Here is a 12500-nt window from a genome sequence, read left to right as displayed (position 1 = left end):
CTGATCCACACTCATCTAGTCAGTATCAGCTCTATGCTCACTGATCCACACTCATGTAGTCAGTATCAGCTCTATACTCACTGATCCACACTCATCTAGTCAGTATCAGCTCTATACTCACTGATCCACACTCATCTAGTCAGTATCAACTCTATACTCACTGATCCACACTCATCTAGTCAGTATCAACTCTATACTCACTGATCCACACTCATCCATAATCATACATTCCGCCCATCAGAGTCAAGCAAGGGCTTACAGAACTCACCCAGTCAGCAACACAAAAAGAGTTCAGCATTCAATTCCATACAGACCAGCATCTGCCTACAGCATATAAAAACACAGAATCTGACTGCTAGTGCAAACCCAACATCAGAGAGCTGTTGCTGCAACGGCTGCTGCATGATCTCCAGCGATGTTACTCTCGTAATCCAGCAGCCCACAGGCTGCCCACAGGTCAAATCCACTCCACTCCACAGACAGAGGCAGCACTGAATGAGACCTACAGGAACTGGTGAACTCCAACCAGCATCTGTCAGTCTGCTGTTGGTGCATTTTCTGAGCCTTCCTGAGGAGGTCAGTGGGAGGTATTACAAACACACCACTTTTCACATTCCTTGCGGCTTCGCGAGCTTGCTCAAGCTAACTCTGCTTGCAATCAGGTTACAAGAGGTTATGTCCCCACCTCCAGAAAATGGAGAAAAATCTCTCTGAAGAGAGAAATAAAGGTCAACTGATGAAAGAGTACAAAGTAAACCAACCGACGGAGGGTCCAACTGACGGTCCGACTGGGTCATCAAAGACCCTGTTAGAACATGGGTGTCGTAAATACAGCACCTGCCCGGCAGTTCAATCGCACGCATGCATCATGATAAATTAATTCCCCCTGAAGGGTACTGTGAGGATGATGGATGTTTGCGACGATTTGAGCAGCTGTTGCCACGGTGAGCGCCTGTCAAAACAGCTGAGGGGGAGATTTAGAGACGGGCAGGAGTGTGGGCAGCCCCGGAGCTCGTCAAAGCCCCCCATCCGGACCCGGCTGATAGGTGGCTGCCTGACTCAGTCGAGTCGCGTGTCAGCCTGATCGGGAAAAAGATGGATGAGGACATCGCAACGAACCAGCAGGTTCCTCGGGGCGAACAGTGAAAATGATCATCTTCGGGAAAAGGCGGGCTTCTAATAAGGAGCCAGACAACCCGGTGAAACGTCATGCTGTTTTCAATCAAGCCATTAAATCACTCGGAGCCTGACAGTGACAGCGCTAGACCGCTTTATAGTCTGAAACATGTATGTAAAACCACCATACTCACAGAGGAATGTCAAAAATGCATGTGTGCCTCTAACTGTAAACACATTTTGATTGACTAAGAATGCAGACAAGACAGCTAGCTAACACAACAGGCATTTTGCTGTCATTCCCCCAGCCGAATTCTCAAAAATGAATAATGGAAGTCCTCACTGAATACTAATAAGCTCTACGGCTGTCCAGACACAGCTGTCTAAATGGGTGATTTAGTAAAATACACTGCTGACAGTTCAAATGGGCCTCAGAACGCTAGTCTGCTACAGAGCAGCGTACAGGTTCTGTGGAACAACAGATGCATCATTCAGCCTTCCAGGAATGCAGGCCAGAGGCCCCTTCCAGCGGTCCCCTTCAATTAGACTATCTGCCTCCAACAACCTTATCTGGGGGGCAATTTCCTAGCCTAGTGGTTCCCAGACCATCTCAGCTTGGTTTTTAGCTGGGATTGTTAGGCGGTAGCCAGGAAATACTCACTGGCCTGTTGGAACCAATTTTTGGCTCTGCCAATCAGTGAGAGGTTGGGCTGGGTTTAGGTGATGAAAGAAGAGTAACTTATATTATTTTCCGATCAAAATTATGTGGCTGCTGTCAAGGAAGGGAGAAAAGACACAGTGTTTGGATGGAAAACTTTATAACTGTCTATAATTTGTATTCACATTTATTATTAACTGTCTCTGCTGGTGTTGCATTGCTGTGAAGTCAACTTTTTTTACACAAACTACAAAGTGTTTCAATCATTTAATATAATTCAAATTACAACCATTTATCTACAACTGACATCCAATCCAATCCAAAGTATTTTGAGTGCAGTGAGTGCTGGGAATGTTGTCTGGCGGTGTGTGTGCAGGCTAGCAGTTTCCACATCACCACTAATAATCATCCAACAGCTACTCAAGTCCTCACTTGTCAGACTCACATCTGGTAGTGGTCTGTCAGGTCAAGTGCTGCTCAATGACATATGATTGACTTCTAACTTCTTAAGATAGAAGCAGCCTAGTTAGTGTGTATACCATGCAGTAATTGGCTTAAATTCGACCTTAACACCACCTCGGTGTGCAAGAGAGGGCAACAAAGACTCTCTGCACTTAGGAAACTGGCTAAGTTTCAGGTGGATAAAACATTGATGCCATTGTTTTACAAAGCTTTTATTGACTCAATCCTCACATTCTCCATTATCTGCTGGTATGGAAATGTCACCATCAGAGACAAAAATGCACTTTCCAAGATCGTAAATATGGCCAGTAAGATAGTGGGAGTGAAGTTCGTTAGTCTCACCGAATATTTAAATAAGCAGGTGTTCAACAAAGCGATACAAAAATATCAAGACACAGGCCATCCCCTGTATTCTGAATACGTGCTGCTGCCATCTGGCTTGCGTTTTAAAACTCCTATTGCTTTTAAACAGAGGTACAAAAATTCCTTCATCCCCTTTTCTATCCAAGTACTGAATGCACACAACAGGAAAAGATAGATTTGTCCATTTAGTTTAGTTTATTTAATGACGTTTTTATCTTGGTTTTACTGACTTTTTAGGCATTGTCAGACCTATTTATCACAACTAAATTATTATTTTGTGCATATCTGTCTGTAGTGTGTTGTGTCTTGTCGTGTGGTATGTGACCCTGTCTGCAATCAAATTGCCCATTTGGGACAAAGAAATAAATTGAACTTGAACTTGAACTTAATTGATACCAAGGCTCCAAAGCCCTCTGTGCAGGAGGACTGACTGATAAAAAAGGTCAGTGGTGTTTAGCAGACACTTTTATCAATGCATTACAGACTTGCAGTGGTGAGTTTGGGGACCTGACTGTCAGGCGGCGACATCACCCTTGTTGAACTACCCCTTCAAAGGACAGGAGAGAAGCTCCTCTCCGCAATTCTGCACCCAAGGCCCAAAGGGAGAAGAATTCATTATAGTCCGGCAGCCATGGGGTCAGACCTGGTTTTGTCGGTTAAAGTTTTTTTTTTTGCAGAATCTTGTAGACTAGGGGTAGCTCTTTAAGATTTAGGAGGGTGCCCAGTGATATCCCTTGAGCAATTTCATATATTAACCCTTTCTTGTTCAATGTGCTGAATATAAGGCGAGACTCTTCAGGTGAATAGGGTAAAAAAAAATAACTAGCAGATATCACTATGAAACTTTCCCAGTTGATAACTTACATTAATATGAAAAAAAAATGTATTACAAGTTTTCTGTAATTTAATGTTTAAATATGAAAAAAGCCCAATGGGCCAAAATTAAGAAAAACAAAACAGGAAATACCTCTAATTTCAAGGTGAGTAGGCCTACTCATATCAAATGCAAATCAACTCAAATAAAATTGACTAAAATGCAGTGTTCTGTGTGATAGTTATTCAGACAATACTTCATGTGTTCAAATTTAGACAATTTAACCCTTTTCTATACCAATTAATGCATTTCTGTATTTCAGATAACACCAGTAATAGTCCGGGAGTCATGGGGTCAGACCTGGTTTTGTCAGTTATTTATTTATTTATTTATTTATGCTTAAACTTGTTGACTTGGGGTGGCTCTTTAATATTTAGGAGGGTGCCCAGTGATATCCCTTGGGCAATTTCATATATTAACCCTTAAAGCCCTATGTGCCGAAATCATGAAAAAAATAGGAAATACCTCTAATTTCAAGGTTACACATATCAAAAGCAAATAAACTTAAATAGAATGTACTAAAAACAGTTTGCCTAGTGATAGTTTTCAGACAATACTTCGGAAAATATAACCCTTTTCTATGTCAAATAATGAATTCATAATTTCAGATATCTCCTGTAATAATTCTGAATATGTACACGTTTCCTCTAGTATTAGTTTTGATCAGTTCTGGCTCATTTGTTCTTGAACATCCTACAGTACCTTAAAACATGCACAGAACATTGTGCAAGGCACACCATTAACTTGGAAACTGCATCTTAGAGCTACAAGGGGTTTCACTCTCAATTGCAGCCACATCTGATCATATCCAAGTTTGGTGCAAGTTTAACATTTTCTGATTGACTGGTTGGGCTCAGTAACGATTCAATGAATCCTTCTTCAAATGGCAGTTGAATTTCCAACTGAAGTAGCATTCCTCGGTTTCAGGCTCCATGACTGAACTCTGTACCAAACTAAAAACTCTCACTTTAATATCCAAGTATATACTATATCAACAAGGGATGGGAATTTAAATATTTCAGTCGAGTGGAATCAAAAAGCAAGACTGGATTTTTCAAAAAAATAATTTTGTTTTTAATTAGTCACACTGACCTGTGTCTATTATTAGGCCTTAGTATTTTAATGCATGTCTATGGATCAATACTTAAAAATGAATATTCTCTTTTTGAATGACAAGGTTAGGCTCTGAGCATAGACTACTACTGCGATAAAGAATATTTTTTTAATATATATTTTATGCAAACTAGAACAGTAGTACAGAGCTTAAGTACATCAGCTAAAAGAGGGCAGTGCAGGCTAACAATAGTCAGTTACATAGCTGTGCAGTAAGTAAACCTCCCTCCCAACACCTTAAGAGACGTGCTAGTGAGAGATGCTAGCACCTGAATGAGTTTCCTCTCCCACCCTGAGAATTAAATCTGCACTTCAGAAGCACTTACATACACCAACCTTTCCAGTCTTATACCTAACTATATTTAGATGGTTTACAGAGGGGTTTGTTGATATATTACTCATAGCCTGATTTATGACATTTTATTCCTTTTTTTAAGGCTATTTGCAGTATTTTCTGATTTACTGAATAACTAAAAGAGATATCCATAATTCCCTGTGTCAAAGACTTTTCATCTAATATGTCAACACAATGAAAAAGTAATTTTGAACCTGGCTTTATCCAATGTTCACATTTAGCTTTTTTTTTTTAATGTATGCAAATCAGCACATATTTAATTAGATCATGCCTAATTTGCATATTTAAACATTCAATTACAGAAAACTTGTAATACATTTTTTTTTCCATATTAATGTAAGTAATAAACTGGGGAAGTTTCATAGTGATATCTGCTAGTTATTTTTTTTACCCTATTCACCTGTAGTGCCTCGCCTTATTCAACACATTAAACAAGAAAGGTTTAATATCTAGATTTGCTCAAGGGATATCACCGAGCACCCTCTCTAATCTTATTGAGTTACCCCTTGGCAACAAGAAACGGCAAAAAAAAAAAACTTTAACCCACAAAACCAGGTTCACCTAAATTATGGCATTTGGTTGCCGGACTATTACCTCTTGGTTCACACCAAAGTGATCCCAGTGCCTATGGACCTCAGACAGAGTTTACTTGCTAATGAAATTAGAGCACATTAATTAAAACTAAATATCAACACTGCTGTCCATTTCCTGTGCTTCAGTTTCAGGAAAAGCTTTAATCGTCGCCCGGGAAACCAGCCCACGCTGTAATAAATAAGTCTAGGTTTAATAACAGCAGACAAAACAACAGGACAGATAGGATTCCTTGGGAGGGCAACATCCATCTTGATTAGGGCTGAACTTGCACTAACCTCTCCGTCCGACCAAGGCCAGATAAGACTGGAGCCTTTAATGAAGCTGGAATCCAATCTGAGGGCAAGGCGCCACTTTCAATCAAAGCACAGAAACCCCGACCCCCCCTTATTACTTTATCCACCCAACCTGTGTGTGCTTTTGTGTATATGTGCCTTTGCACCAAAATGTGTGTGTGTGTGTGTGTGTGTGTAAAGTCATTGTCAGTTTGTGTGTCTCCATTTTATGTATGTGTCTGTAGTGACAGTCTCTATTTATGAGTGAGTGTGTAGCTGTGAGTGTCTCTTGTTGTGTGTGAGAGTGTGTTTTTGTGGTTGGCTTTCTGCTCATATTTTTGCTCCACACTCCCGGGACTCATCTACAACAATCAAGGCTACGAAGGCAGGCAGCACAAACCCCAGACACGCACGCACACACGCGCACACACACACACACACACAACAGGAGTTGGGAAAGCAGAGACTTTGATATTGCTCCAGCACAGGCCACTGTCAAGCAGGGAGAAGTCTGTGACAAATCTCTGTCTCTGTGCCCCTCTGCTGTCTCCAGCAAGAAAATAGAAAAACAGAAAATATGCACGGGGTTGACGTGATGTGAGGAGGATGTGGAATTGTACACTGTGTGTTTGTGTGTGTTATCAAATAATACAAATGGCAGTGTCTTGCAGACCATTTCTGTTTATGACCAGAATAGGTATACATTATGACCAGAATAGGTTTACATATAATGGCCTTGCAAACCAATCACAGTGTACATGGATACCTCTCTCCTCAGTTGCAAAAATATATATCACTATCTGAGGTGTGTAGACCCAACGAGAGTATAAAATGAGTGTTATTTAAAAAACAGGTGAGATGATACAGCTCTGTCTGGGTTAATGGTCTAATGCGTGAGTTCTCGTGTGAGTTCTCCCTCGGTGGGGTAGTATCTACCATCTAAAGAGGAGCAGATTCAGCAAACGCTAAATCCAAGAAGGAAATAGGACGTTACAAACTGCCTCTGGCCAAAGAGTCCTGAATTAAACAAGAGCCCGCTGGACTGCTTAGGGAACTCGTCCTAATGAATTGTGAGATGCTCTTGAGCGTAGTTTTTCCTCGCTCCTCGTTTGTGGCCATGTCTATTAGGCTCAGAGGAGTGTTCTCACACTCTAGACAACATCTACGAAATCGGCCTTTCTTTGCCAGCTTCTTTTTTCCCCACAGACACACAGATTCATCTCAACGATTGGCTCTGCTTCAGGAAGATTCACAATATCAACCTTATTCGTCAACATAAACCTGCACATATTCACCTTGCATTCATCTTCTGCCCAATCCTGAAATGGTGAATGAAATCACCTATTGGCTTGGGACCACTGTGACGCATCACTATATGAGGCTGAGTGGATGACGGATTTAACTACCTCCAAATGTGGTCAACTGGAAGATGGACAGTGGCGGGCTGCAGATGGGTCATATGTCCCTGTTCTTGCCCACAGAACTGGCACCGAAAAGTCTAAACCCAGCTTTCTTCGTCAGTTTCAGTTTTCCACTTTCAAGATAGTCAGTTTCAGTTTACCAATTTACCACTAGAAGATCCTCCTCCCTGGCAAGGAACTCTGGGAGGGGAAAGAGTTAAGCAACAGGAAGCTCTGCAGGCAGGCCAAGCCCCGCTTGTCCCCCATCAGGCCTAGCGGCACGTATTTACTTGGAGGGCGAATGGCTTGGGATAGGAAGCAAAGCAGAGAAGATGTGCCCTGCCAAGGCTCACCACTCTCTTGCTACTGAAGCACAACACGCTCCCATGGCCGCTTATAAACCAAAATGATTTATGAATTGACATTTAAACACCCACTTTTGCCAACTGTGGTGTCTGGTCTCTACGTTACGTTAAGCAGAGTCATAACAACCACCTGCGTCCCCTCTTCTCATGCCCATTTCCCCTGATCTCCACCCAACCCCCACCCAACCCCACTCACCCCACAACCGACAGACAAAACCCAGAACCAACAGCGCTCCAGCTGGAACACAACTCTTCTGGGCCCCCCCAAAAAAATGCTGAAATCAAGTCAAATCAAAAACCGCACTTTTGGACAAGCCTCGCCGAAGGGAATCCAATCAAACAAACCACAGGCAGCCTGCAGTCAGAACGGAGCACAGACTGCTGCGGTGGTGGAGCAGCTCCTCAGATCCAGGCGTGCAGTGTGCACTACCCGCTTCCTGAATATCTAATCCCAGACAAAACTGGGCTGGGAGTTACAGTAGAGGAAGCAGTGGTGGGAGATGGAGCTGAAATCTGGTCTGGTCTGGAGAAGACACAGCCCTCAATGGACGTGTGTGAAGTTGGGTCCTCTTTAGTAGTGCGTGCACACACACACACACACACACACACACACACACACACACACACACACAGTCACTATTCAAGTGATGCCTGAGCATGCATGTGTTTGCGTGTGTGTGTGTGTGTGTGTGTGTCTGTGCGTGTGTGTGTGTCTGTGTGCGTCTGTGTGTGTGCGCGTGTCTGTGTGCGCGTCTGTGTGTGCGTGCGTTTGTGAGCGTGCGTTTGTGTCTGTGCGTCTGTGTGTGTGTCTGTAAGCATGCCCGTGATGTGACGTTGCTGAAGCACTATGCAATGTGTCAACTTTCTCTAGAGGCATGGTATCGCCAGCCACCACAGCCCAGAGCAGCCCAGCCCAGGAGCCAGGAGAGCGCAGCAGACTCCAGACTCCAGCCCGCCTGTAGACCGTGCCAGCAGGGCTGTGTTCCAAACACAGTGGACTTCACAGGAGCCCAGGTACTGCGGCTCCTCTTATCACTGATGGCATGATGAGTAGACTTCAGAGGGAGGGAGGGAGGGAGAATGCTGGCCCTGCTGTTGGAACAAGGCCCCTCTCCTCTCTCTGCCAGCCCTCTGAGACGGGGCAAACTCTCAGAAATCCGCTAACAACAACTACTCATCGCTCACCAACACGGGATAATTGCATGTTTGTGTGTGTGTGTGCGTGTGTGCGTCTATATGTGTGACAGAGAGCATAAGCATGTGAATCAATGTGAGTGTCTGTATGTGTGTGTGTGTGTCTGTATGTATGTGTGACAGAGAGCATGAGCATGTGAATCAATGTGAGTGAGTGTGTGTGTGTGTGTGTGTGTGTGTGTGTGTGTGTGTGTGTGTGTGTGTGTGTGCTGGAGCTGGTCGTCTGTTAGAGCCGTGAGTATGTGGCATGTGACAGAAGTGAGTAATGGACCGTGTTCAACCAGCCAACAGGCTTCCATTAGGCTCTTAAACTGGGGGGATGTCACACACACACAGAGCTCCTCTGATCTAGGCAACGATGAGTGACAAATTCTTGAGCTCTTCCTAAATGTGTGTGTGTGTGAGTGTGCGCACATGTGTGTTGTAATTGTGTGTGCATGTTTGTATGTTGTCGAGAGGCTGATTCCGAGGACCTGCAGCCCCACTTCAAAGAGCCAGCCTTTCAGACCCATGACAGCCAGTCAGACAGAAGAGCTCCTTTCTTCCTTTGTTGAAAGGAACCACAAAACAGGGCAGGGCAGACATGGACCACTGCAGTGTTTCCCACAGAATGTTTTTGAAAGCGTAGTGGACATATGAGCATGGAAGTGTAGTGGGCATATGAGCATGAAAGCATAGTGGGCATATGAGCATGAAAGCGTAGCGGGCATATGACCATGGCTAGGCTAATGTGCCACAGTGATGCTAGGGACGCACAAAATATGACTTTGGTATGAAAATATATAAGAAGCATTTAATCACAGTCATTTCACCTACAGTATGCCTACCAATGGTGGACAGAAAACACAATAGGCTTGTCATGGCACAGCAACAACAAAACTAAACTGAGAGAGAAAACAGATGAATAGCTAGAAGATGAAAAAAAAGCTGGTGACCGGAGCGGAGTTAGTGAAGCAAACTTATGCATAGTTTGAACTGTTTGTCACTGACTTAAGCAGCAAGTCCACAACTGAAGTCAGTTTGTTGCAGTTGAAGTGAAGGCTGTTGGCCCTGACATTCCTGTCTGATGACTGATGATTTGACCGCGGTCTGGAGCTGAGGCAGGAAAGGCTAACATTTTAACAATAAAATTTTTCAACAATATTTACAAATTTCACACGGACAATATGCAAATATAATACTGAAATACAAATGAGATTTATCAACTGAGACATCTGTCCACAGTTTGTTTACTTTCCCCCAATTAGCGCAGTGAAGTGCAGAGCTACACTACATACCACCGCACAAGTTTCAACGCTCTACAAAATCTAACGTTATGCCACTTTCATCGGTTATGTAAGCTCTACATACAGTAGATTCAACGGAGAACCATTTGTGCGAGGCGATTAGGCTGAATAGATTTAACGCAGATATCAAAAGGTTTATCTGCATCCAAAGATCTTGCAAGGTTTATGTTTTTGTGTAGCGATGTGACAATGGCACACTCTTTGATTTCCCCCAAATCCAAGCCAAGCTAATTCGTTTGGCTATCTTTGCACGTCTGGTTGTTTTGATACTTGGTTTGTAACGTTGATGAGGCATGATTACGTCAAAAGCATGATAACGTCAATCAAACGACAATCTCATGCGAGCTGCCTAAGTTTACTTTTACGTAACCAGATTGTAATGAAGGATGTGAATAGTTACTTGACTTGGATATCATGGGGGTTTTAATATTTTGTATTTAATGTATGTATATGTTAATGTAATGTACTGGTCAATTGTAAGATACTCAGGCGAGCCTTATTTCAATTTTAGGTGACCCCACACGGGTTGGGAAACAATGCTTCAATGCTTTTAGGGAAAACGCTGCACTGCCATCAAAAATATGTGTGTGTGTGTGTGTGGGTGTGTGTGTGTGTGTGTGTTTGTTTGAGTGTGTGAGAAGACCTTGAAGATGGACAACAGAGCCAGACTGACTTGGCCACTGCACCATGACCAGAACTACTCTTTTTTTTTTTTTTTTTTTTTTTAAACCTTAACAAAAAAAGGTCAATGGGAAAGGGTTTCACTCCTGAGAGCATTCCTTCACCGCATCATGTCCCATCTGAGCGAGGGATCAGTGACACAGGTTTGCGTGAGGACGCTTCCGCTGCATTTCTCCTCTAAAAGGTGGAGGAGGATAGAGAGGGTGGAGGGGTGGTGGTGGTGCTAAAGAGAGAAGAAAGATAGGGGGATAGAAAGGGTGGAGGGAGGGAGGGGAGGGTAATGTTGCTAAAGAGAGAAGGAGGCACATAAAAGAAAAAGGATATTGTGAGACGTCAGTGGCATCTATTAAAACAGCAAGACGAATGGCCCCTGCAGACTCAGGGTCATGGCCACACACACACACACACACACACACACACACACACACACACACACACACACACACACACACACACACACACACACACACACACACACACACACACACACACACACACACACACACCTCAGCACTCTTAGGGGGGTAGAGCTGCAGTTCCCTGCGGCTCTGTGAGTAATGGGGTCTCCATGGAGCAGAGGCTCCGTCTCTGGGCCCCTTCAGGAGGGGACACTGACTTTGCATACGCCTGGGCACATGCACATGCACAGGCACACACACACCCCTTTTATACGCACATACACACACACATACACACTTTATATACACACACACACACACTTTACATACATCTCTATGCATGTCACCACTCTCGTTAGTGCACACACACAAACGCGCGCACACACACACACACACACACACAGCTTCTCAGGGTGACCCTTCCGTCAGGCTGGACACTGCACTAATTTACCAGCTGGACGACCAGGAGGACGAAGAAACGCAAGAGAGAGGGAAGAGAAAGAGCATTTCTCCTTTCTTCTGCTGAACACACTGGAATCAGTGACTTAGAAAAAGCACAGAGAAAAAGAAACGTTGGGGAGCAGGGGGTTGGGTTGAGGTGTGTGTGTGTGTGTGTGTGTGTGTGTGTGGCGGGGAGCTATTCTGGCATGACACAATATATGGGTATCTGCTTTTAAAAAAGAAAGGAAAAGAAAAGGGAGATGACATCCAGAATAATGGCCCCTGCTGCAGCGTGAGAGGAATGCGGAGCGCTTGGCATTCAAATGCATGCTGGGACGCACACATACACACACACAGCTTGGCGTTCAAATGCATGCTGGGACGCACACATACACACACACACAGCTTGGCATTCAAATGCATGCTGGGACGCACACATACACACACACAGCTTGGCATTCAAATGCATGCTGGGACGCACACATACACACACACAGCTTGGCGTTCAAATGCATGCTGGGACGCAGGACAGGGAGGCAGTGAACAGAACGCAGCAGGAAGGGGAAATATGACAAGTGATGCATCACTAACACACACAGGCCCTATCCAGATGTAAAGGCACTGTATAGTGGGAGGTAAGGGGAGGATGGCACTAGAGGTTTACAGAGACTGTAGTAGAGAGTAGACAGACACGCCCTTACCTGAGCCTCGCTCTGGAGTCGCACATGGTAACCACGGTGATCGGACAGCGACCTCTTAACCACCCTGCGATGACGGAAGTGGTAAATATCACCAAACACCTGTGCAAGCAAACAAACAAACAAACAAACAAAATGTCAGTGTTGTAAACATGTAAACACAAACATGGCCTGCAGAGCAAGCACACCAACACTGATCCCATCAATGGCATCCACTGGGCGCACGACAT

At 44.1% G+C, this 12500-nt stretch overlaps 1 protein-coding gene across 4 annotated transcripts in view; it reads right to left on the bottom strand.

The window, feature by feature from the left end:
• Window positions 1-12500, bottom strand: part of furina (furin (paired basic amino acid cleaving enzyme) a) — a 135800-nt gene that overhangs the window by 61510 nt on the left and 61790 nt on the right. For all 4 annotated transcript variants that reach the window (XR_012987276.1, XM_076287127.1, XM_076287129.1 and 1 more), the window contains exon 3: window positions 12274-12372. Coding sequence is in view for 3 of the 4 variants with exons in the window: in XM_076287127.1 (XP_076143242.1) it covers window positions 12274-12372 (99 nt within the window). In the remaining variant the exon portion in view is untranslated. The remainder of the gene's footprint in view (window positions 1-12273; window positions 12373-12500) is intronic.

Source organism: Alosa pseudoharengus, unplaced genomic scaffold (assembly GCF_046254945.1).
Source record: "Alosa pseudoharengus isolate Yale_2024_CS ecotype anadromous, Long Island Sound unplaced genomic scaffold, YU_APseudo_1.1 YU_APseudo_1.1_scf_16, whole genome shotgun sequence".
In the NCBI taxonomy this organism is placed as follows: Eukaryota; Metazoa; Chordata; class Actinopteri; order Clupeiformes; family Clupeidae; genus Alosa; species Alosa pseudoharengus.
This window is presented reverse-complemented; position numbering and strand designations above follow the sequence as displayed.